The sequence below is a fragment of the Triturus cristatus genome, chromosome 5_2 (genome assembly GCF_964204655.1).
Source record: "Triturus cristatus chromosome 5_2, aTriCri1.1, whole genome shotgun sequence".
Lineage (NCBI taxonomy): Eukaryota > Metazoa > Chordata > Amphibia > Caudata > Salamandridae > Triturus > Triturus cristatus.
The window spans coordinates 621,676,560-621,702,211 of NC_140588.1; the positions used below are offsets into that span (position 1 = coordinate 621,676,560).

Sequence of the window (25,652 nt, forward strand, 5' to 3'; positions counted from 1 at the left end):
CAGTGCTACAGGTCCACTAGTAGCATTTTATTTACAGACCCTGGCACACTCAGTGCACTTTACTAGGGACTTACCAGTAAATCAAATATGCCAATCATGGAAACACCAATCCATAAACACAATTTACCCTGAGAGCCTATGCACTTTAGCGCTGATTAGCAGTGATAAAATGCCCAGAGACCTAATGCCAACATCAACACGTCAGGAAAACAGAGGAGGAAGAAACAAAATATTTGTGGATAACCCTGCAAAAACGGCCAAGTACAACAGGCTCTCACTTTGTATATGGGTTAGTCCTGTGTTACCACTAGTGGTCAGTAGTCGGACAAAAACTGCTGTGAGATTGGTGACCACCCATTCCATTTTGGACAGTCTGAGGGTAAGGAGCCAGGGACCTACTGACTCCTTGGCAGTCACAAAGAATGGCATAAACAGAGATACTAGTTCTGATTAGATTATCTTTGATCAATCTGAATTGGTGCCTGGGTGTATATCGGAGGTGTGGATTGTAGGCCCAGGTGCCCTAGATCAGTCTATGAATTTAAAAAAAAACATTTTGTAAATAAATTGGATTAACTGTACATAAATGTTTTTTTTGCAGCCAAAAAGAAAAATGATACTTTATGGGGTCTTCTAGGCGTACCTTGGAGAACCCTGGTGTATGCATTTCTGAATGGCTGCTGAGCAGTCTATGTGAATAGTTGTGCACATTAACAGTCTCCTGGGATTCGTTTACAGTCAGGGAGATGTAGGCAGCCAGAACCCAGGTAGTTGTAGTGCACCTGCCGAATGGGGGTTGTTCTTTTATCAAAAATGAAACCGGTTCTGGACATTGAACTAAAAAATAGGATGGATTGCATCCCATCTGGATGTCGCAGATTGTTTCGTTCATCTTTGCGAAATACAAATGAGGGAACAATTGCCGATGCTTGCCTTCTGCCCTCGAGGTGTGCAATTCTAGCCCGAAGACGACACTCCATCTTCTGTTACCTGTTCATTTTCTGCATTTTGGGGAAACTCGCAGAATACCCAAGTAAATAAATTACTTAACGTGGCATAATTTATTTACATTCAGCATTATGTTACTTATATTTTCAAATACGCCTTTTTGTGAGATTTGATAGGGTACATCACGGTCTCTACCAGGTGAACAGATGAGAGATACGCTATCGTGCGAACAGGTTTTAAATAGTTGAAGACACGTACCGCCTAGCCAAACAAAAACAAACCAAGCAACGCCGGAGTCTTTTATGGATGGCAGCATGTTGCTTCCTGGTGTTTACATATTCATGAAGAATACATGATTTTCCAACTTCAGATGTAAATTCCCTCTACAAAGAGCTGTCGGGGCTGGAATATTAAGGGGTTTGCCCGACGTTCCAAGGCGCACAGCGCTGAAACCATGCGTGCGCTAGGACCCAGCGCGACGCTGGGATAGTCCAGACAGACACACCTGCTTCAACATTTCGGGCACTACAGGGCGCAAGAGCTGGTGTCTGGGCAGGGGCCGAGTCAGCAGAGCCCCCCCCCCCCCCCCCCCAGATAAGACATAGCTCGAGGGGCGAGCTCGCCTGGGGCGGGGAGTCGATGCAGACAGACACGTGCCCCGCCACGGCCCCCCCCAGTCCGGTGCAGTGTCAGGAGGAGGATGTGCTACGTCTTCACCCACCAGCGCTGAAAAGTTTCAGTGCTTGGCCGCCGGCCAGGCTCAGCCCACACTCCACGCAGCGCCTGTCCGATGCTGACCCGGCTCACAGCCCACGCCCTCCTGTGCGTTTACCCAGGGGAGGGAGCCGCCTGTTTGTGCCGCTCCCACCGAGGAGGGCGAGGTGGGAGAATCTGGAGTTCAGTCCCAAAGGAATGCGAGTCTGTGAGATCAGCTGTGATTGCACGAAACCGTCCCGTTTATTCACCTTCCCACGCTATGCCTTTTAGGGTTTGCATTGCTCCCTCGTGATTTTTTGTCATCTGAGGCCACGGGCGTTGTCTGTCAGCAGTGGAAAACCATCTCTGCCTGCTTGGCCCGCTGCCTGCCTGGCGCCGAAAGCAGCAAAGGCGCAGCACAGGGAGTTTATTTTCATGGTATGTGGAAACGCATCTGGAGACGGGTTTTCAACTCACCTGGCTGCAAAGAAAATGAACAGCATGTTATAACCTCGGCGGAATGAATGGAATCATTTATTAGGAAGTGAGCGGCCTGGTTGCTCACTTGTACACGTTGGAAAGTCTTTTCAACAAGCCCAGTTTTGAGATGCAGTGGAACTTAAAGCTCATCATGGATTGTGGAATAATGGAAGCCAGAGGGATCAGTCATGGTCGCAGTGAAGGCGCCTAGTTGAGTTTGGAAGGGAAGGAGGCGCTTTCTCCCCATAGGACTGCATGCAGTACCCGAAGTGCAGAAAGTGGTGCCTTGTTTGGTCACTTTCTTGAGGCGTTTTGCAAGTTGCTACTCGTTAGGGTGTGGGGGACTGGATCCCTGGAGGGCCGCGGAGCCCGAGAATGGACGGCGTAAGCCATAGCCCCGCTGGGGAGTCCGAAAAGCCGCCCCCCACGGTGGGCAATGGAGTGTGCCAGTTGCCCAGCTCCAGCGCGAGGCCTCCCTTCAGCATCCTCATCGCCACCGTGCTCTTCTGCGGGGAGTTCATTGCTTCCTGCGTGTTGGCCGTCGACTACAGCCGCTCCGAGGACTCCTTCTGGATGGGGCTGACCTTGCTCTTCATGCTGGTGCCGTCGGTCCTGGTTCAGCTGACGCTCACCTTCATTCACCGGGACCTGGGGCGGGACAGGCCGCTGGTGCTGCTCATGCACCTCCTGCAACTGGGGCCGCTCATCAGGTAAGGCCGAGAGAAGCTTGTACTCACCGAGGCGCCCTCCTGATGCAGGTGCCAATAGCTCACGCAGATCAGAGTTTCTTTGCATTCTGGTAGCTGTGGTTTTGCTTTTCCATTTATAAATGCAACGCTGCAAGAACGATTATCGGAGGATACATACTCAAGATTTCATAATTTGGCATTTGTACAAACCAGACGACGTGGAGTCATTTATACATAATTTAAGGAAGCAATGTTAACCAAGCACCCAACTAACAGCTCCGCTCCACCAGCCAATTCTTTCCTGCCCACTTTCTTTATCGTTCCACTTTCTTTCTCGCCACCTGCTAACTCAGCAGCATTCATTACCCGGAAGTATAAACAAACCGATTGTTTCTTTCAATAAGCTACTTTTGTTAAACCAAGGGCCCTAGCCAGAACCCACAAACCTGCACTTTTCGAGAAAAGATGAAAGATGTTCTTTGTTGGAGTTCAAATGGTCGCAGTTTATTTACACTGTAAGAAGCATGGCCGTGCGACGTAATTTCAATAACTTTGACAATTTATATAACATATAACTTGATCGTATCTTTCATTACAGATCATGTGATGTTGAAGTCAGTCTCTTTGAGTAGTTCTGTCTTTGGGGTACTTACAGTGCCATATTCTGGGGTTAACTCTCGACCTTTGTTAATTCTTGGTAGCAGTCCAGCATGTGGCATGGGTGCGAGTGTATGGCACATGGCACATTGTTGCCAAGCGTCCCTGTCCCCCAGCCCCCTTTTTAGGTCGCGCCTGGGCGCTTGCACTGTCTCTTCGAACACGTATTCAGGATATGGGCATAAAGGTCCGCCCACTTTCCAACCATTTTTTTGAATTTTCTCTTGTCCTTTGTAAATGGTGGCTTTTTATTGGTCAATAGGCTTAGTAATCCCTCTTAGTTCCTCCTTGCAACCTCCCATAAGGAAACCCCCCTGGTACATGTGTTGTTACTCCCTAGGTTTTAATTACAGCCTCAGAGTGCTATTTTCTTAAAGGTCTTCAGACAGGACACACACTTGGTTATAGACAAGGTCGGCAGTGGTTACTTTACTAACTAGCACATCTCACATTTACATGAGACATTCTATAAATGTCCCTTCATTAGCTTGATACAGAGTACAACCTAATCCGGAATTAATATAATAATTCTTTTGTCACATTTCAAAGCTACTAATTGTATATATGGACATAGCTATTTGAATGTACTCTTGGTACTGTCTTGCATGCAATACATTATGGGTAGGGTGGATTTACCATATCTTCTGCAGGGTGCAGTACCATATCTGTCCAAAAGAGGTCCCATGGGACCTCTTTTGGCCACATATGGTACTGCAGCCTGCAACATGGCTAGGAAAAAAAACATTGGCATTTATTATGCCAATAACTCAAACTTTGCAGGGTTCAGTGCTATATGTGGCCAAACAAGGTCCCTTGGCCACATATGGTAATGCACACTGCAACATGGCTAGGTAAAAAAAACATTGGCATTTAAAATGCAATTAACTCCAACAAATGCGAGGCCAATTGCATTTCCAGTGCAATAGATCTTGCATTTGTTAAAGTTAGAACTGTTGGCGTTGAAAATAACAATGTTTTTTACTTTTACTTTTTTATACCATGGGCAATAGTGCTATGCAATTATTATAACTCCACTGCAAATAAAAAAACAAAAGTATTTTTAAAAAAAAACAAATAATTCAATGCCAACAGCTCTAACTTTAACAAATATGAGACCTATTGCATTGCAAATACATGTTTGACAGTTGTGGAGGGGAACACGAAAACATGGTTTCTAAACAGCAATTTGAAAACAAAAAATAACCCAGGCCTACTGGCTAGCTTCAATGTTAATAACTGGTTTATTTTCCACGCTATAGGCGATCCCATTCCGTACTGTAGTATTCTAACTGCCCTCACATTTTCACACCAGATAAACATACCTTTTTTATAAACATTTTGTGGGCTTGTTAAAGGTGGTTATTTTGCAATTGGCTTATTCACAGATGCATGCCGACCTAGCAATGCCTTGATGTAATTCTTCTCTGTTTTTCCTAGTATGCGCAAATTACATACACAGTTCAGTGGTGTAACGAAACTTGAAGCCCCCCCCCCCTGCAAGGTACTTGGGGGTGGTGGGGGGACCCTCTGACTTAATTCAGGAGCTTTCAGGCGAGCCATAGGTTTGTAGCATTGTCCTTAAATCTGCAGGCAGCCTCAAAATACATTTTGCTTCCTAAATTTAGGTTAACCAACCACTGCTTTCAGACATGGCACATGAAATCACTATTTATTTAGGAGGTTAAGTATGAGGCCACCAGTAGCCAAATACCATGTAATTTCTTGGTGAGCGATTATGTAAAATGCATTTTAGCATTTTTTTTGGCATTACATTTGACACTTCTTAAGCACTGGAAGATGTAAGGGAGGGCTCCTCTAACCTCACATGCTAACTTTCAGGTGCGCAGAAGTATGAATGAATAAGGTCACTAGTTTGCTGAAATCTGGAAGCAGATGATGTATTTATATCTATATGTATGTATGTTTGTGTGTGTGTGTATATGTATGTGTGTGTGTATATATATATATATATATATATATATATATATATATATATATATATATATATATATATATATATATATATATATTCCAACAACGCTGTAATTCCTCCTTCCTCGAATCCCCAGCAACCACGGACACCAATGAGCTTCAAAACGGTCATTTAATTAGAGCAAAAAGGCAAAACAACTTACTCTACGCGTTTCGGGATAACACTCCCTTGATCACGAGTAAAGTGAAAGTTAACCAGGAAGTGTAATAAATAGTCATGTGATTTCTTTTTGATAAACAAAGAAAACAGACTTCGAGGCTTCTCGTTACTTCACGAGGCCACTTTTTTTCTTAAATGCAACTTTAACATGATTTACATTTCAACAAAATGCATTGTGCAGAACTGAGCAAAACGATTGATATAATCTGAAAATGCAGTGCATTATAAAAAGAATAAATGGCAATTCTCGTCCTTTTGGATCATAAAGGTTAAATATATACCTTTAAAAACAGTTACAATTCAATCGTAGTTTCCTTAAACAATAACCATTAGAGCCCATGTGGGCATTGATATCAAATGTCAATAATTACAATTTAACAACGAGATATAGTTCTACTTTGCATGTAAACAGAACGCCACAATGAATAAATGCATCTTCAGTTAATACTTCTTGCCCCAGTGGGCTAATAAAAGATACTCAATCTTCCATACGTCACCAGAATAGATTAAAGTTTGCATCTACAAGAAAAAACAAATAAATCAATCAACCGCTGGTCGAAAGGAATCACTCAGACTACATTCCCTGAGACTTTACACCTTATAAAATATTAAAAACATTTTTGGCAATTACATTCGTAAAATAGCTGCTGACTCTCGTTTCGATAATGCAGGACTGTGAAGATTCGACAGGAACACTTACATATTCTTTCACCCTAAGTGCACTGCTAATTCTTCGTCCCAATTATGACCGATGGGGGCCAAAGTACCATACTGGATTATGAGTTTCGAGTCGAAACTCATAATCCAGTATGGTCATAATTGTGACGAAGAATTAGCAGTGCACTTAGGGTGAAAGAATATGTAAGTGTTCCTGTCGAATCTTCACAGTCCTGCATTATCAAAACGAGAGTCAGCATGGAAGATTGAGTATCTTTTATAAGCCCACTGGGGCAAGAAGTATTAACTGAAGATGCATTTATTCATTGTGGCGTTCTGTTTACATGCAAAGTAGAACTATATCTCGTTGTTAAATTGTAATTATTGACATTTGATATCAATGCCCACATGGGCTCTAATGGTTAATGTTTAAGGAAACTACGATTGAATTGTAACTGTTTTTAAAGGTATATATTTAACCTTTATGATCCAAAAGGACGAGAATTGCCATTTATTCTTTTTATAATGCACTGCATTTTCAGATTATATCAATCGTTTTGCTCAGTTCTGCACAATGCATTTTGTTGAAATGTAAATCATGTTAAAGTTGCATTTAAGAAAAAAAGTGGCCTCGTGAAGTAACGAGAAGCCTCTAAGTCTGTTTTCTTTGTTTATCAAAAAGAAATCACATGACTATTTATTACACTTCCTGGTTAACTTTCACTTTACTCGTGATCAAGGGAGTGTTATCCCGAAACGCGTAGAGTAAGTTGTTTTGCCTTTTTGCTCTAATTAAATGACCGTTTTGAAGCTCATTGGTGTCCGTGGTTGCTGGGGATTCGAGGAAGGAGGAATTACAGCGTTGTTGGAATACTTAGAGGTTTGCCACCTCGCCGCGGACCACCGTCACAAGTGAGTAGGGGGAAGGCTAAAAGTAGCGTTTTTCGCTACTATTGCGGTGTTTGATATATATAGTGTGTGTATATATATCTTATATGGATTTGGACTGAAACGAGTAAGGAAACTATTTAAAAAGGAATTGCCAGATATGCATTTAACAAAATGAAATACAAGAATGCACCTGAAGTAGGAGTGCAACTCTTTCTGTGTGGAGATGGAGTGGTGGTACATATTGAACGGCATTGTCTTGCCATAGAGTTCGCAATACAGCACAGAATCAATAGAGGACCATATCGCCCGAAGTTGAATCTCTCTCTTAACTCAATTTTTTGGATTGGGGAGTGGGTTGCTGCTGCTGAAAGTGCGGAAACAGCGGGTCTGTTTTGGCTAGGAACTTGGAATGCTCAAGTGATTCTGAAAAAGCTTGACAAATCCGGGATAATGCTGATAAGCCCCTGCATTTAGTAGTATACAAAGACCTTCCCACCATTTCCCACGTTGATGGACAGCTAACAAAAGGCCCTCAAGGGTGTTTCCTGATGATTTTACCTCAAATATCCTAAGTATGCAAATGCCCAAAATGCATAGCAACACTCGCATATCCACTCACAGACATACACATGCACACACACCTACTCAAAGATTCACTCAGGCACTCACACAGGTACTCATAGACCCACTCACAGACACACACACACAGGCGCTCACACACCCACTCTCAAAGGTGACAGGTTACAGTTATGGTCAAAAAATAAAAAAAGACATAGTTCATTTAAAAAAAACAAAGGTTACAGGGACGTTATAGTTAGGCTCAGATTTCACTTGTACAAAACCATTGAAGTTCAGCAGTTGTACTTGAGCCAATTATAAGTTACGTCCCTGCAATGCACTGCTTATGACCTCACATATTAAATCACTGATGACATAGTCAATGACATCACTGATGGTATCTCAAATGACATCACTGACATCATCCACAGAACCACTCTCACACCCCCATACAACCTCTCATATGCCCACTCACGCAACCACTCACATACCCACTCAACCCATTCAGCGACTCACATGCACCCACTCACCCATACAGCCACATCACCCTATACAGCCACTTACACACCCACTCACTCATACAGCCACTCACACATACAGCCACTCACACCCACTCACTCACACTGCCCCTCACAATAGCATTCACTCACCCATAGAGCCACTCAGAGACTCAGTCACTAATTCAGCCACTCACACAGCTCGCTCACCCACACAGCTACTCACACAGCCACTCACTAATCCAGTTAATCACTTAGCTACGCATTCACACATCCATATGAGCAGTCACGTACCCACTCACTCACCTGTACAGCCATTCACACAGACACTGTGCAAAACAGCCAATCAAACACACTCGCCCATACATCTGTTCAAACAACCACTAACCTACCCATACACCCACTCATCCACCCATAGAACTACTCACACAGCCACTCAGTCACCAGAACAGCCATTCTCACTCCCCCACACATATAGCCTCTGAGGCAACCAGCCACTCACTCACCCATTTAGCCAATCACACATTCACTTACCCATACAGCTACTCACACACCCCTTATTCATCTATTAATCCACTCAAACACCCACTCACGCACATACACTGATACATTCACACACCTACTCAGTTGATGTATGTTACAAACAGTATCCCACATAACTAGTTTAAAAAGAATATTAATTTAACTTATGCAGTAGCTTATTATACATCTTTGTTTCAGAAACCTTTACGAAACACTTTCACTCACTGGATGATGTCATCAGTGATGCCATTTGAGATGTCATCAGTGATGTTATCAATAATGTCATCAGTGATGTAACATGTAAGATCATAAGCACTGTATTGGCAGGACATAAGCTATAGTCAGCTCAGGAAACTATCACTTCTGAATTTCAGTGGTTTTGTACGAGTGAAATCTGAGCCTGAGGAGGCAGGGGACATCATCCCCCCCACCAGCAGTGTACCAGTAGGCGTGTTTGAAGAGTGGTGGAGAAAGGGGGCGTTGCCTCCGACCACCTCTCAGCAATCCCACTGTGTGGGGCTTACTGGAGGTAACAGGAGGTCTTGTTGGCACCTAAAGACCCTCAGCAGCTAAGGGGACTTCATCCCCTAACTAGCAGCACACCAGGAGGCGCGATTGCAGAGTGGTGGTAAAAGAAGGCGGAGCCTCTAGCGAGTTGCCGGGCTGTTTTAATTACATTTTTTGTTTGATTTTCTAAGGGAAGAGGGGCTGCATATCCCCCCCTCCCCAGGCTGATTTTGGCCTTGTGGCCCCATCCCCGGGCCATCCCTTTTTAAAATAGAAATATTTATTTTTAAGTCTAGTCTGGGCAGCGGTTGCGCTGCTCTATCAGGGACTTTGGACACACTCACCATTTCTGGTTGGTTAGTTGGGCTTCTTTTTAAAATTCCTTTTCTCTGGTTGGGTAATATCGTGCATATATCCCACCTTTCAGTGCCTGGTTCCCTCCCAGCACATAATAATGCAATGCCAATAGCTCATACTTTTAGTAATGCGAGACCTGTTGCATTGCAAATTCTTGTTAATAGGGGAGGGGGCCGTGAGGCCCCCCTCCTGGGCTGATTTTGGACCCTGGGAGCCCATCCCCGGGGCCTGCCCACAATACCGGGTGTTTTGGTCACACCCAGGGCACCCAGTTTCTGATTTTGGAGACTACTGGGGGAGCCTGAAGGGCACCACAGTCCTTGCCGGCTCCCTACGGGAGCTAGCATTGCTTTTGGGCAGAGGAAGCTACTAACATGCAGCTCCCTCTGTCCAAAAGCAATTCTGCTCTGCTAAGAGTAAGCAAGATCATTTTCTGCTCTCCTCTACTCAAAGCAGAGCTGCGTTTGCTATGGCTTTCCTCCAAGCCATAGCAAACTGCAATGTCCTGGGGGTGGGCACCCCAGGATGTTGCTGGAGCTGGCCCTGGGGGTTGGCGGTCCCCAGGGCCATCTAGGGCTCCAGAAGGGGGGGCCACACGGTGCCCTCCTTTATTTGAATTTGCCCCGGGAAGGTGGTGGTCCCCGGGGTTGGGGGTCCACAATGGACCCCTTCATTATTTCAATGTAGGCCCATGGAGGTGGCCGTGTGCCCCCACCCCACATGAATTCAATTTAAAGCCCCGGGGCGGTAGCGGTACCCAGAGCTGGGAGGGCGAGGGGCTCCACAAGGCAGCCCCATTGATAAAAGTTAAAGCCCAGGGGAGGTGGTGCCCCAGGAGCTGTGGGGCGGGTCTGTGCGCCCCCCGCATTATTACCTGGAAAGCCCCTGGAGGTGGTGGTCCCCGAGGCGCGGGACGAGCTGTGTGGCCACCCCTGTATAAATGATATCACAAACCCAGGGAGGTGGTGGTCATCAAGGTTTAATTAACCTCTAGGAGGGATGGCCCGTCCGCACCCCCTCGATTATTACAACAATGCCCCCAAGACCTGACCCACCCGGGGGCGGATAATGAACGAAGTGCTTTAGGAACAATATATTTCTGTTCAATAACCAGTTATACTCCCAGATCTGTGGGACAACCATGGGCGTTTCCTCCTCTCCAAGCTAAGCGAATCTCACCATGCCCTGGTGGGAGAAGACCATGGGTTGGAGAGATGGAAACGAAGAGCACAATGAGTAGGTGGCCCTATGGCTTAGATTTATAGATGATTTATTCCTGATTTGGAATGGCATAGAAGATTAATTCATGAGGTATTTGATTTATTCCTGATTTGGAATGGCATAGAAGATTAATTCATGAGGTATTTTGACATCTTAAATTGCAATGAAGTGGGATTACAATTCACCTGCAACGTGAGTGCCCCCTCAATACAATTCTTGGATGTTACAGTGTATATCGAAGATAATCAGATCCAAACAACGGTGTATCGCAAACCGACATCCACCAACAGAATCACCCAGATTGAACTTTCATCCAAATTCCCTAAAAAAAAAAAAAGTATTCCGTATGGTGCGTTTATTAGGCTGAACATAGCTGTTCCGACAACAAGAAATTGGAAGTTAAATTAAAGAAAACAGAAAACAGATTTCTACAGATAGGATACAAATATAGAGACATCAAACAAGGGAAGAAGCAAGCAGAGTATGTGACACGTGCACACACATTTGTCAATAAAAAATCAGACAAAAAATGAGGATACAACGATTAGGAGATTATCATACAGCAAAGAAAATCACGGTATAATCGGGATTTGAAACAAATACTGGAATACACTGAAAAAAGAACCAGACATTGGAGGAATTTTAGGGAACAAAACCCACAATATCATATTGAAAAGCTCCCTCACTAAAGGACAAGGTAGTAAGAAGTCATTTTGAAATCAAGAAACCAAAGTCCTTGCTGAGCAAACAAGAAGAAGGTTTCACTCAGTGTGACAAATGCAAGACATGTCAAATTGGTAAAAACATGAAAGCACTCTCAGACTTCAAAAGAAAAACCTTCAAAATCGATGAGAGGTTAATATGTGAAACAACATATGTTGTGTACATAATAGAATGCTACTGTGGACTTAAGTACATAGCAAGCACCACCTGTCCTCTGAAAAAACTAATTCTTGAGCACAACAGAGCAGTCCAAACCCAAGATACCAACTATGCAATGGCGAAACACCTTAATACATGGAGTTACATCTATGGATTTCAATTCTTTGAAATACTTGCGAGATTGACATTCGTGAGCGACATGGTAATAAGTAAAACATGAGCCCATGGTATGCAACGTCCGGTTGAACAATAGGGTTAAAAGCATGATGGCCACTGAGCCCCTCATAGAAGTTAATTTTGACATACAGATGAATTGGAATATAAAATATAGCTAAGTGTCGGAGACAATGATTAATCTTCCATATACATCTGTTGACCTCCCTCATATCCCTGGCTCTGCGAATGAAATTAATATGGTTACTACACCCCATATGGACAAAACAAGTGCTATTAGAAATGTACGGGCAAAGTTCAGGATATACATGGGCAGACAAAGTTGAGTGTCAGCATAACAAGGCAGTGAGATCGATTTATTAATCGATTTGAACATCTTCACATAGAACAACATACTACATACTAAACGTTTCTTTAAGGCATTATGCCTGATGAGTAAATCGCATCTCTAACACTTGTGGATTGAAAAATGGATAATCAACTAAGCTACTCACATAACAACTAAGCTACTCACATGACATATAACAAGTACATGTGCTCTTCACCTTGAAAATTGTGAATAGCAAAGCATCGGCTTGTAAAATAAAAAAATAAAATTCAAACAATACAGAAACTTTGAATGATAGTGGTAAAATGACAATGAATGTTGATTGTGAGAATAAGGTGGATAATAGACATTTCCCAGTATCAATGAACTCAAATGTATAATTGCCTTGATTAATAGTGGTCTCTTATTAATAATTTTTTTCTGTACATTTATATTTTGACAATATCCTTGCTCACTACGAATCCCACAATGCTTCATAGTGAGCTGCGTGGGGGATATGTATAAATAGTAAAAATTAAAGATGGACTCATATAACAGTGATCAAGACTTTATAGTCGAAACACGCCGGTGGTGGTGGCGAGATGCAGCCACGAATAAACTTTGGTTACTTTCGAAACTCTCCTGTAGTGCGTATATTTTTTGCCGGCTGATCAATTCGAGGAATGGTCCGTCCTCGACGTCGGTGGCAACTGTGATGGAGAGCGCTGTTGACTGGCTTATTTTGGTGTGATATATTATATACTATCTCCTTCTGGCCGGTCGCCAGTAGGTAGTTAAAGATAGGACCTAGTTTCCCTAGGAAAAGCATTTTTTGACTTGCCTATAACTTTGGCGTCGTTTGACCAATGTTCATGAAATTTCCCCTAAAAAGTGACCAAGTAGGTTCTGTGTGTCATGGAAAGTGTGGGGGTTATCCGTGCAGTGGGGACTGAGAACCGATAAATAGGAGCGTGAAAAAAGGGTGCGTTTGTAATGTTATTTCCCATATGAACGTGATGTTGATCCTACAGCCCGAACTGCTAGACGGAATTGCACCAAATTTGACAGAAATGTAGATGTTGTTATGCAGATTTAGCTTTTTGTTATTTGATGTAAATCTGTTGAGTAGTTTTCCTGAAATTTAAGAAGAAGAGGATAGATATATCTGGTTGAGAAGCCTTCGCAAAAAAAGACGATCTTGTGCAGGGAAATACACCGCTCTGATTAGCTGCCAACACTTCAACCAGGAAGTGTTAGCAGCCATCTTGGGACTCTGCTTCACCGAGTTCCCCCCCAAAAAAGTGAAAATAAAGAAAAGGGGGAAGGGTAGGAATACCCTGGTCCCCTGGTCCCCTGCCACGTCTTAAAAGCACCTCCCCGGTGCTATTTCCAATTATATCGAGGGCACCTTGCAGACTCCCCTGTCCTGGGGTCTGCCACCTCCCCGGGACAAATTTCGAGGCCCCCCGCCTCAGGGACAACCACCTCCCTGGGACACACATACAATATTTTAGGGGTCCGTTGCGGCAACCTGGCCCCTAGGGACTTCCACCTCCCTGGGGCAATCTGCTTAAAGGAGTGGGGCCCCTCCAAGAGCCCACCATGGCCCCAGGGACCACCACCCTTCAGGGCCGGCTCCAGCAATGTCCGGGGGTTCCCACCTTCGGGACATTGCAGTTTGCTATGGCATGGCAGGAGCACCGCTCCCACCAAGCCATAGCAAACACTGTGCATTAAAAATGCTCTTGCTTTCACGAAGCGGAGCAAAATTTCTTTTGGACAAAGGGAGCTGTATGGTAACAATGGTGGCTCCGGCAAGAGGCGGGGAGCTTGTGGGTGCCTTGAGGCTCCCCCGCGGTCCCCAACGGAGAGGTCCGGCCCCGTGGGATGGAGTCCCTGGGGCCGAAGTCGTCCCAGGGAGGCGGGCCGTGCTGGACCCCTTTTCCGTTTAAAAAAAAAAAAATGAAGGCCTGGCCCCGGTGGATGGGGTCATGGGCCGCAATCGGCCTGGGGAGGAGGGCCACGCTGCCCCCCTGATTTGATTTGATTGGTATATTTGTAAAGCGTATGAATGCCTGGGGGCGTCTTGGCGCTGGAGTCAGTAGAGCAGAATGATTGCTGATATGGTAAATACGCTGAATTAACAAGCAAAAAGCCAGGTTTTTGAAGGCTTTTCTAAAAGACATAAGCTAAGTGCTGCTTTTTATCGTGATGTGGAGAAGGTTCCAGGTTTTAATTGTCCGAAACAGAAAACGTCTTCCCCCCCCCCACCAAACCTGCTTGAACATATCTACTTGTAAAAGGTTTGTGTGAGCTGATCTAAAGCTTCTTGCCGGCACATACCATTTCAAGTACGTTCTCAGAAAATGAGGTCCTATGCCATGAAGAGCCTTAAAGGGCAGACATAGTGATTTAAATATGATCCTTTTGCCCACCGACAGCCAGTGGAGGGCTCTCAATCTGTGGGTGACTGGCTCAAACCTTGGAATCTCCAGTACTAATCTGGCTGCTGCATATTGCAGACGCTGCAGTTTTAATAAGTGGTGGGTTTGGAGTCCCGCATATAGAGCATTACCAAATTCCAATCTGGATAGGGCCAATGCTATAACCAGTGTTTTTATAATGTGTCGGGGGGAATAAATGGGCGAATTCTTCTGATCATTTTAAAAATGTACCAGATGCTGGAAGAGAGCTTGTTAATCTGAGTTTTAAATGCCTGTTTGTCATCAAATATGAATCCCAGATTTTTAACCTTGGACACTGGGTTTGGGCAATCGCCCAGACTGGCAGGCCACCATCTAGGTGACCAGAAGGTTACATCTGATCCTAACAGCATGACTTTGGTTTTGTCACCGTTCAGTTTCAAGCAGTTAAGCTGCATCCATTGATTAACCTGCGTCATACACTCATTAAAATGGTCGTCTGTTTCCTCCACGTTGCTTGAGACCGACACCACTACCTGGGTGTCGTCGGCATATGAGACAGCCGAAAACCCAAACTGCTTAATGATTGAGGCCAGAGGAGCCACATATATATTAAAACATGTGGGGCTCAAAGAGGAGCCTTGAGGTACCCCACAAGCCAAATTAAAGGACTTGGAGGCAAAAACTCCCAGTTTGACCGAAAAGGTTCTATCCACTAGGTATGATGATAGTAAAGTGAGGGCAGAGTCTTGGATGCCCAGTTCTGCTAGATGGTTGGAAAATATTTTCATGGCTCCGCTTTAAAGAAAAAATATTTATTTATGGGATGGGGTCACCGGGTTCGAAATCTTCCTTGGATGGGGGCTGCTCCGGCCCAGCCTACTCCATCCCCCACCCCACCCTTTTTGATTATTGAAAAAATTATTAAAGGCCGGGCCCCGGGGGATGAGGTGCCGGGGGCTGAATTCTTCCCAGGAGAGGGGCTGCGTGGTCCCCATCCCTTCTTTAAAAAAAAAAAATGGTCCAGGGAAGGCGAGCCACACAGTCCCCTTTCCTAAAAAAAAAGCAAATAATAAAAAAGCCAGCAACTTGCCGAGGCCCTGCCCCCTTTCTCCACCACTCTGCAAACTCGCCTCCTGGTGCGCTGCTGGTTGGGGGATGAAGTCCCTTTGGCTGCTGAGGGTCCTTAGTGACCAACAAGACCTCCTGTTACCTCCAGTATTACCCACACAGTGGGATTGCTGAGAGGTGGTTCGAGGCCACGCCCCCTTTCTCCACCACTTTGCAAATGCACCTCTCGGTGCACTGCTGGTGGGGGGATGAGGTCCCCTTGCCTCCTGAGGGCATTCAGGACTAAAGTGGACTTCATCCCCCAAGCAGCAGTACGCTAGGAGGCGCGTTTGAAGAGTGGTCGAGAAAGGGGGCATGGCCTCCAACAACCTCTTAACAATCTCACTGTGAGGGGCTTACCAGAGGTAATAGGAGGGGTCGTTGGCCCCAAGGATGTCTTTTGGGGACAATTACCCCCTTTCTCAACCACTCTGCAAATGTGGCTCCTGGCGTACTACTGGTTGGGGGGTGAAGTCCACTTTATGTTATGTTAAGAATTTTATAAAGCAGAACAGCTGCCCCAGCTAAGAGGCGTCCCGGCGCTAAGCAGCAAGAGAATAGCACGCACAGAAGCGCAGGAGGCCTACAAGGGAGGAAACAAATTTTTTTTAATGGCTTTCCTAAAGTGAAGATAGTTAGTAAGCCCACAAATGTGGACCGGCAAAGAGTTCCACAGAATGGCAGCTTTATTACGAACAGAGCGCCCACCGGCGCAGACTCTTCTCACCCGGGGGATCACTACCAGACATTGTCCCATGGATCGAAGTGATCGTGTAGGAGTGTAAAGTAAAAGAAGATCAGACAGAATTTGTGGGGATGCCAGTTTCAAACTTTTAAAGGCTATACACAGTGCCTTTACTCCTGAGGGGCCTTGAGGGTCAAGAAGCCCTCCTGGTACCTACTCTAAGTCCTACACAGCGGAAGTTTTAATTCCTGAGAGCTGGTCGGAGGCCCCACTCCCTTTCTCCACCACTCTGCAAACGTGATTACTAATTTAAAAACCTTAGAAATACATTGAAAAAAACAAAGGTTACAGGGACAGAGTAGTTAGGCTGACATTTCACTCGTACAAAACCAGAGATGTTCAGCAGGTATAGTTTGGTTTCACGCCCCCGCAATTCACTGCTTATGATCTCACATATTGCATCACTCATGACATGGTCGATGACATCACTACTGATCTCTCAAATGAAATCACTCATGACATCATCCACAACATTAGTAATGCATCCACTCACACCCTCATAGAACCTTTCATACACCCACTCCCATACAACCATTCACAAATCCAATCATTGACCGATACCAGTACTTACACACCCACTCGCTGATTCATAGATCTACACACAAATCCACTCACTCACTCATACAGCCACTCACTCACTAATACAGCCACTGACATATCCACTCATACACCCATACAGCCATTCTCACACTGAGTCAGTGAACCATAGAGCTACTCTTACACCTACTCACTCACCCATAGTCAATCACACAGCCAGTTACTCATGCATACAGTTACGCACATACCCACTCACCTATACAGTCACTGACACAAGCACACACTCACCCATACAGCCACTCTCACATTCACCCATACAGTCACTCATATACCCCATCACTCACCTTTGCTGTCTTTCACATACCGTTACCCATATACCACTGACAAATCTGTTCACCCACACACTCACTAACCCATATATGCCCTCACACACACACACTCACTAACCCATACAGCCACAGACTCACCCACTAACTCTTCCATACAGGCAGTCACACACACCCTCACCCACTCACACAGACAGCCAGACACCCATACCGGTACTCAGATAACCAATCAATCACCCATACAGCCACTCCCGTACCCACTCACCCATACAGCCACTTAGAATCCAACTGACAGACTGATGCAGACATTCAGACAGCCTAGTGAGTGATCCATACATTCACTGAAACACCTAATCACTCACTTATACCGCCAGTCACGCACCCACTGAATCATCGATACAGGCACTCATACACCCACTGATTCATCAATACACCTTGGTATATATATTTAACACCCATAAACATTTTAAAAACACTCAGTCATTGTATGATGTCATCAGTGATGTCACTAACCATTTCATGAGTGAAGTAATATGTGAGTTCATAAGCAGTGCATTACGGGGGCATGAGTTCTAGTTAGCTCAGCTGACTTAACTGCTGAATTTCTCTGGTTTAGTAAGAGTGAAATGTCAGCCTAACTATTCCTGCAACCTTTGGTTTTTTCAGTGAATATATATATTTTACTCTACCCTCAGGACAACCAAACCTATGTCAGACGGGACTGCTGTTCTCAACATGCCTCCACGGATGGTGAGAATATATCTCCACAAAGTCTCCATAATCGGACATGACCTTAAATTTATGTATAGATGAACCTACTTGTCTGCACTCCGTCTCCCGCTAGTCTGACTGGGGAGAGCTCATGGTACTATACCATTTCAGAATAAAATAGTGCATGTAGAAGAGTTTATAAAAACATATCCATTATTTGTTGTAGATTTGATTCCATGTAGATTGAAGTCAGTCCTGCACGTCTTTTCGTCAGTCGGGTAACCCCGTTCTTCTTGCTTCACTTCGCTGGTGGTTCCCTAGTATTCTATAGAAAGAGGTGATTAAATTGCCTTACTGTAAGGAAGATTGTTTAAATTGTTCAGGTTATGTGGGTTTTCGGAGATCCTTTGGCCTGTGTTTTGGGGTCTAGAGGCAGTGTCATAGCTCATAGTATTACAGTCTGTTAACACCCAGTACAACCTGCTTCTACGATTGTCTGCAAAGGTTTGTACCACCGTTTGCCTGCCACAGCCTGTTGGTAGGGTGACCACCTCACTCCAGATCATTACGGAGTCTCTCCACTCCTGAACTTTTGACATACAAATCATTGTTTTCAGGTGTGTTACATTGATTTGACCAATGGAAACAAATCCAGACTACAACATCCATAATGCATTAAATTATGCCACTAAATCTCAGGACTGGACAGAGTGTCTGTAATGACTTGGAATGCTTAGTGGTGTCAGAGCAGGCTAGGCCAACTTCTTAATCAGCCAGAAACAGGGCTTTTCTTGAAAGAAGGATCACTTGTTTCACCACATACACTTGATAAGACATTTTTCAGTAAGCTGTATATAAATAACTTGGAGGAACTAGAACAACAGTGGTTGAACCTCTATTTGGGAAATCTAAGCTCAGCTTCATGCATGTTCACAATTAAGCAGCCCCACAGGCTGGTGCCGCACTCATGCAGACCCAAGGCACCCGTAGCCCTGGTGGCTTGTCAGGAGGTTTTATTCCACAATCCTGCAGCAAGTCCTTGGGGGCAGAGACTCTTGGCTGGGGGTTAGGGAAACTCCTTTTGTTTTATTCAGTAGGCAAAGCATGGCTTATCTTCTTTAGGTGTTAGTAAGGAATGTTCCTCTTCCTTTCCATTGCCTTTCGAGGAGGAGGCAGAGGTATGCCTTGTGACCATGGGTTTTGAAACAGTGCAGCCTGGAATGGCACTGACAGTTAGTTGTCTGTAGTGCATTCTGTATCTGCCCTGTCTCTCAACAGTCTTATGTCTTATGGAAATACTTTGTGACTCAAAACCTTCCAGCTGAAGTCTTTTGTGTGGTTTCATGAGAACATCAAAATGCTGAACTTTATTTGTCGAGTTCAATAACTCTGCAAACACAGTTTGCCCTTTCAATAGGAAGTAAGGCAGCCAGCAGGAATAGAAAAGGGTTTTCCGGGATCATCCCGCAGTACACCTGATATAATATATTTCTGATGAAAATAGATGCAGAGCCTGGAAAACTGGCAAGGCTGAAAAGAACTGGCTGTGCTACACGCTTGGCTATCAGCAAGCCAGAACCATGCCCTTCCCTCTTGTGGAGAGGCCCTTGAGCGCTTGCGGCTGAAGATGGCCAAATCTGCATTGGATGAGTTTCTGTTGCACCACGAAAGGGTGCGACTTTGTGTTAAAACACTTGGGAATGAGTAAAAGTTCAAAACCTACATCACTCAAAAACTGTAAAAGATATTCAATTTAATATAGAAGTTTTGACTCGATTTACATACATACCCCTTAGACAATCTTGGTATCTTCCACAAGATACTACTATCCTAATTTAAGAACAAATTAAGAAGAATACATTTTTATGCAAGACGCCAGCTTATGCACAACGACCTGTGTGACACGTGTTGTGCACTGTGCATTTATTACGCAGTGGATTAGTTATAAGTATTTAACATTTCTTAGTGTCAGGCTAGTAATCTGTCAAAGGGGCATTCTAGTCTCTTGTTAACAAGGCCTGCCCTGAGAGGCAGAGGGAATGCATTTTAATCCGAGCGCACTGCAGCTGCTTACTGACTGGCAGGTCTCAATCAATCAATCAATCACGGCATTTGTAAAGCGCGCTACTCACCCGGAAGGGTCTCAAGGCGCTGGGGGGGGGGGAGGGGTCCGTTACTGCTCGAACAGCCAGGTCTCAAATCAAAGTAAATCCAGCTAAAAATCTAGGGGTTCCCAAAGCATAACATGTGGAGAGAGACTGCGTTTCTTACAACACTCTAGATAGTCGTACTTTACAATGGCAGTGATAGGATTACAGCTGCATATCCAAAACAAGTGACTGGTATATAAAAATGCAATCGATGAATCCATGTATATGATTATTGCATACAGTGTTATTCCAAAGAATGAAAATTGTTCTCATACAAGTGAAATATCTGGCTACCAACAAATGCAACAGGAGTGATTGAGGAATCAAACATTCACAATATGAAAGAAGACAACAAGAGGAAATAAGCACTTTACAAACAAGCAGATTGTCCTTTTAAGTAAAGTCTTCATAGGCGCATGTATGTTCTTATCAGTTCCTTTATTGGGAGGACTTGATGAGCCCCATTGGAACAAAAAGAATGAAACGACCAACAGGGGCCGTATTAGAGAAAGTGCCCTGGGGGCACCTGCTTTGCGGCCTCCGGGGCACTTTGATATTACCGAAGGGGCAGCAGACGCTTTTGCGGCCCCTTCTGTAATACCAGGGCGTTCCCTCATTTGCATGAGGGCGTCCCCCATGCAAATGAGGCAACCCCTTTGCCTCTGCGCCCACGGCGTGTTACAGACACAGGCACAGAGACAAAAAAGCTCTCAGGGGGCACACTCACAGTGCCGAGATAAAAAGAAGTTGGTATGCAGTTCCTACAGGGTTGATGCAGTGACTAGAAAGTGAAAATCTACAGATTGATTTATCCAAAAAAGGAGGAGATGGGGAATGCCGCCTTTCGGATAGAGTGCCCTCACACACCCAGCCTGCTGGATGTCATGCTTCATCAGTGGGCATGCTCCTGGCGACTAGTTACAATAATGTTGTAAGTAGATGCTCTTATGTGGTCAACATGTTTCTTGCCTTGTAGTCCCAAAAAAATTGAATCAAGCGGCAATTCTTCAGGACTGAAAAAATTATGAGTTTAAATAAAATCTACACTAATAGCTGGTTATATGGTGCAATGACCTAGGTATTACCAGTTCTTGCGCACCATCGGCGGGGAATGTCCGTCCGTGTTGTAATCAATCTAAGTTTTTTTTGTGACTTCACCTTCCGGTAACCGGCAACACTGGTTAGGTCCTCCGCCGAGTGGGCGCGAAATTTTGAAACCACGCGTTGAATTGACGTGCTCATTCGTTACCACTGACCGATGAGGCCAGTCTCGAAATAAACTTAGATTGGTTACAGCACCGACGGACATTCCCCGCCGATGGTGCGCAAGAACTGGTAATACCTAGGTCATTGCACCATATAACCAGCTATTAGTGTAGATTTTATTTAAACTCATAATTTTTTTGGTCCTGATGAATTGCCGCTTGATTCAATTTTTTTGGGACTACAAGGCATGAAACATGTTGACCACTTAAGAGCATCTACTTGCAACATTATTGTAACTAGTCGCCATCACTTTTTTAATCAGGGTAGGAGGCAGGATTATTAAAGTAGTGGCCCTGACCACCGTCCCCTGTTTTAATTCACCTATTCCATATCACACTACACACGTCTACACTTTAGGGCTCCTCACACGCACTCACCAAACTGCAATGATAAAAGCTCTCTGCCAAAGAACCCCCACTGAGGGTGCCCATCAGGTATTCCACCGCCGACCCGACGAGGAGCATGCCCAATGATGAAGCATGACACCCAGTGGGCTGGGTGTGTGAGGGCACTCTATCCGAAAGGAGGAATTCCCCATCTCCTCCTTTTTTTGGATAAATCAATCTGCAGATTTTCACTTTCTAGTCACTGCATCAACCCTGTAGGAACTGCATACCAACTTCTTTTGATCTCAGTACTTTGGCACATATGCTGTACCTGTGTTAAAAATAGCCCTCAACCGTCTCTTCTTGTGTTAACACACTCACAGTGCCCCCTGAGAGCATCCCTTTGGAGGGAGGAAAGGGATCCTATGGACCCCCCAGACATCCCCTTGCAGGCGGGTGCAGTCACTGACTGCACCCGCCTGCAAGGGGATCTCTAATCCCCTTTAAAAGTGCAGTTGGGTTGCAGCCTGAAGTGTGAAAAAAAACAGAGCGGCTTTAAAGCAGCAGCTCAGTTTTTCACCTGAATGCACTGCCCTCATGGCTGCGCAAGTTCACGGCTGCCCTGGAGGTAGCGTATTCATCATAATAGGGTGCATTTTCATTGTTTACGCAGGGCGCACATTTTAATAGGTGCGCCTTGCACAAACAATAAAAATGCGCCCTTTCTGTAATGCAGTCCCTGGTGTTTCATCCAAAGGACTTCCTCAAAGGGTGTAATTACAACTTAGCTAAATATGTAATCAATTATATCTTACAAACATACGGTCAGGTGTTTAAATAGTGCATAAGCAAAAGCAAAAGCTCTTGCTAAAAACTGTACTGCAAAGCACAAAACGAGGTGATGAAAATATGGAATCTGAAAATAGAAATAAGTAGATTGGATTGAAAAACCTTACCTAGATGTGACTAGTGATTAAGTAACAAGCTCCAGTGGAGAAGATATTGCCAGTCTGAATGTTGTGTAAGAAGGATGAAGAAAGTCGACCATGAGTTGATACGTAGCTCAAAAATTACATTGACTCCACACTAGTGGAAAATTAGATTTTAACACAATAGAAGGTAATTTGTAAAATAAATGACAGTTTCCTATCAAATGGCAGTATTAATTACCTAAATAGGAATGTAACTATGAGAGATATTAAAGAAGTTAAACATTTCTTTATAGTAAAAAGCTATATTTTATATATTTTGTAGTTAAATGCTGAAATATTGGGTTATGATTTACTGGTTTAGTAGAACGGTACATCATGAAGCAACTTAATGGTAAACAGGAATATTGAAAACTGTAGATAGTAAGTATAAGGCCCTTATATGGTGATGGAATAGGTATAACGATTAGTAAATTCAGACTTCCAAGGTGAGGTATAATATACTGGGATTAATATACTTACAATTTAATTAGTGGTCTTCCTATACATTTGCCAGTATCACTTTAAATTCAGGCATGAGATATGTCTTGAGTTGATTTTCCAAGCTGTAATAAGCCAGAGGGATGGAAAATGTCCTTGATAAAAACATAGACAAAATTAGTATTGGTGAGAGGCTCCCCATTAAGGAAGGAATGGCTTGGACTTTAGCCTGTACCATGCACATTTGGCTGGGGTACCTTGGTAAATTGCAAAGTTAAGCCCAAAACTTGCCGAATAATTCCTGTCCAATATATCTAAAGTGTTATCTGCATCTGTTGAGAGCATGGTGGAATATGTTTTACCTTTAAGCAGAGGAAGCATTGTTCTCCTGGTGTTATTGAATATGTTCCTTCCTAATACAATCTCTGCATGATCATAGTGAACTAGTTAAGGATGCAGTTTATCCACGCAACTTCTCAGTCCCCTGGATAGCTACTTGGCCTCAAGGCAAAATACTCCTCTAGGTTCTTTACTGGCTTAGCATTAGACTCGGGGGCATTAAATTTGCCAGTTGTTGTAAAATATAATCAGTTTGCAGGATTAAGTTAAATAAATTAACTGCGATTTAGAGGAGTTCTTCTGTGACATATTTGTGTTACAAGATCGCAGAGATGTTGGATTTAGCAGCATTTCTGACATTCAAAGATTTTAGAGCAGTTAGAATGTCTTCTGGAGTAGGCTGTTCTTGATTCTTCTTTTAACAATCTGAAAACTTAGATAAACTAACATTATAGTATTAGTGGTACACTTTAAGTAATATCAGACAGTTCAGCTGAGAAAAATTAAGTAACTTCGAACCCTTTACAAGCCTCCCCTTTCAAGCTAAAATATTGGAAAGCTGAGCGCTCAATTCGATCTTGAAGATTTACGCTTGGATAGTCGCTTCCTTGTAAACTAACAATTCAACTTTAGAGTTGGACTTAGCTCAGAGAAAGACACCTTGAAAATGATTGGGAGACTTTCCGGATTCCGGACAAAGGTGTTTGCTTCGTCTCCTTCATCTTTTCATGACCTTGTAGGCCATAATATAATTATAGACTCCAGATAGAATTGGTTGATATCACTGGATGTATTCCGAAGCGATTCTCATCCTAAAAGGTGACACACAACAAGACTCCTGACCCCAAATAGTGTCTCTAAGAGTTTAGTTCGACACATCTGCTCTTCAGACTACATATGGAACCTCTTGGTCAAAACTGTATGAGTTAGGCGTTGCCTTGCATTAGTTTGCTGAACATGCACAGTTGTATGATTAAAGTCAAATCCTCAGAATTTGAATCGACCTTTATGACCCACCTCTCTAAAATTCAAATATGGATGACTTTTAGTCTTCTCATCTGAAGCCTTCAAAAGTATGAGTGCATTCTGATTGTCATAAGTGGCTGCCTGCTTCCTGCGCCTAGTGATTGTCAGTCAACATATATCCAACTTTTGGGAACATTGCAAATCCGCTTTGCTTTACCCTTCACATTAAGCTCAACCTGTATTTGCACATTAGGACCGTGGCAGATTGTGCGCAATTCCAACAGCGGTAACTTGGACGCATTGAAGCTTTCACCCTTGATTAAGACCTGCCATAGTTTCTTTACACGTCAAGGATTCAGTTTGGGAATTTCCCACTTCTGAAGTATGTCTAGAGTTAGTCTGGACCCCACTGAAAGCTGTATGACTGATTCAACTTGCCTGAGCCCTCGTGCCCTTGTGATCATCTCACACTGGAACTGAAGTGCCTAAATTGTCTCCAAATAGAAGCCAGAAATGCTTTCATATTGACATGTTTGATCTATATTTCAGTGCATCTAAACTCCCCTAGATCCCTGCCCAAAATAATACAGATCCCTGGCAGACAGTGCTCCATCAGAGTAAAATATCTCTCTACCCCCAAGATCAAATAGCAGAAAACCCTAGTACAATCCTTCTCAAGTTGTTAGACCAGTCTGGACCTCCCACATCAGTTTACCCCGAATTGCCACCAATCTCGAACATTGCACACCTCAAAAAAGTACTGAATAGAGGTAGGCGGAACTTGTGGAGTTTCACTCTGTGAATTCCGCAGAGTTACAGAAAAACTTCGCGAGATTCCACGGAATTCCGCCAATGGGCAGAAAATAGGCAGCTTGTGCTGCTTGTGCTACAGTTCAGTGCAGTGGCGAAGGAGGGGCCCCCTCCGGAACCTATCAGAAGCTCTGCGGCTGAAGTGCTGTGCTGAGGGGGACCCTTGGAGCATGGCGGCACCCCGCACTGTGGGGGCTGCGAGGGCCTGTGTTACGCCCCTGGTTTAGTGCCTGTAGCACGAGCAGCACTGAAAGTCGGCGCGAATGGCACCATGCGTTACACTGCCATTCAAGTAGATTTTGCTTCCACTGGAGTAGAAAATCTACTCTGTTGCAATAC

The 25,652-nt window shown here is 44.1% G+C and overlaps 1 protein-coding gene across 1 annotated transcript in view; it reads left to right on the top strand.

Annotated features, from left to right (window-relative positions):
- Nucleotides 1-1,117: 1,117 nt before the first annotated feature.
- Nucleotides 1,118-25,652, top strand: part of XKRX (XK related X-linked) — a 145,071-nt gene continuing 120,536 nt past the window's right edge. Inside the window, exon 1 of the mRNA XM_085607732.1 lies at nucleotides 1,118-2,834. Coding sequence (XP_085463858.1) covers nucleotides 2,500-2,834 — 335 coding nt within the window. The 5' untranslated portion in view covers nucleotides 1,118-2,499. The remainder of the gene's footprint in view (nucleotides 2,835-25,652) is intronic.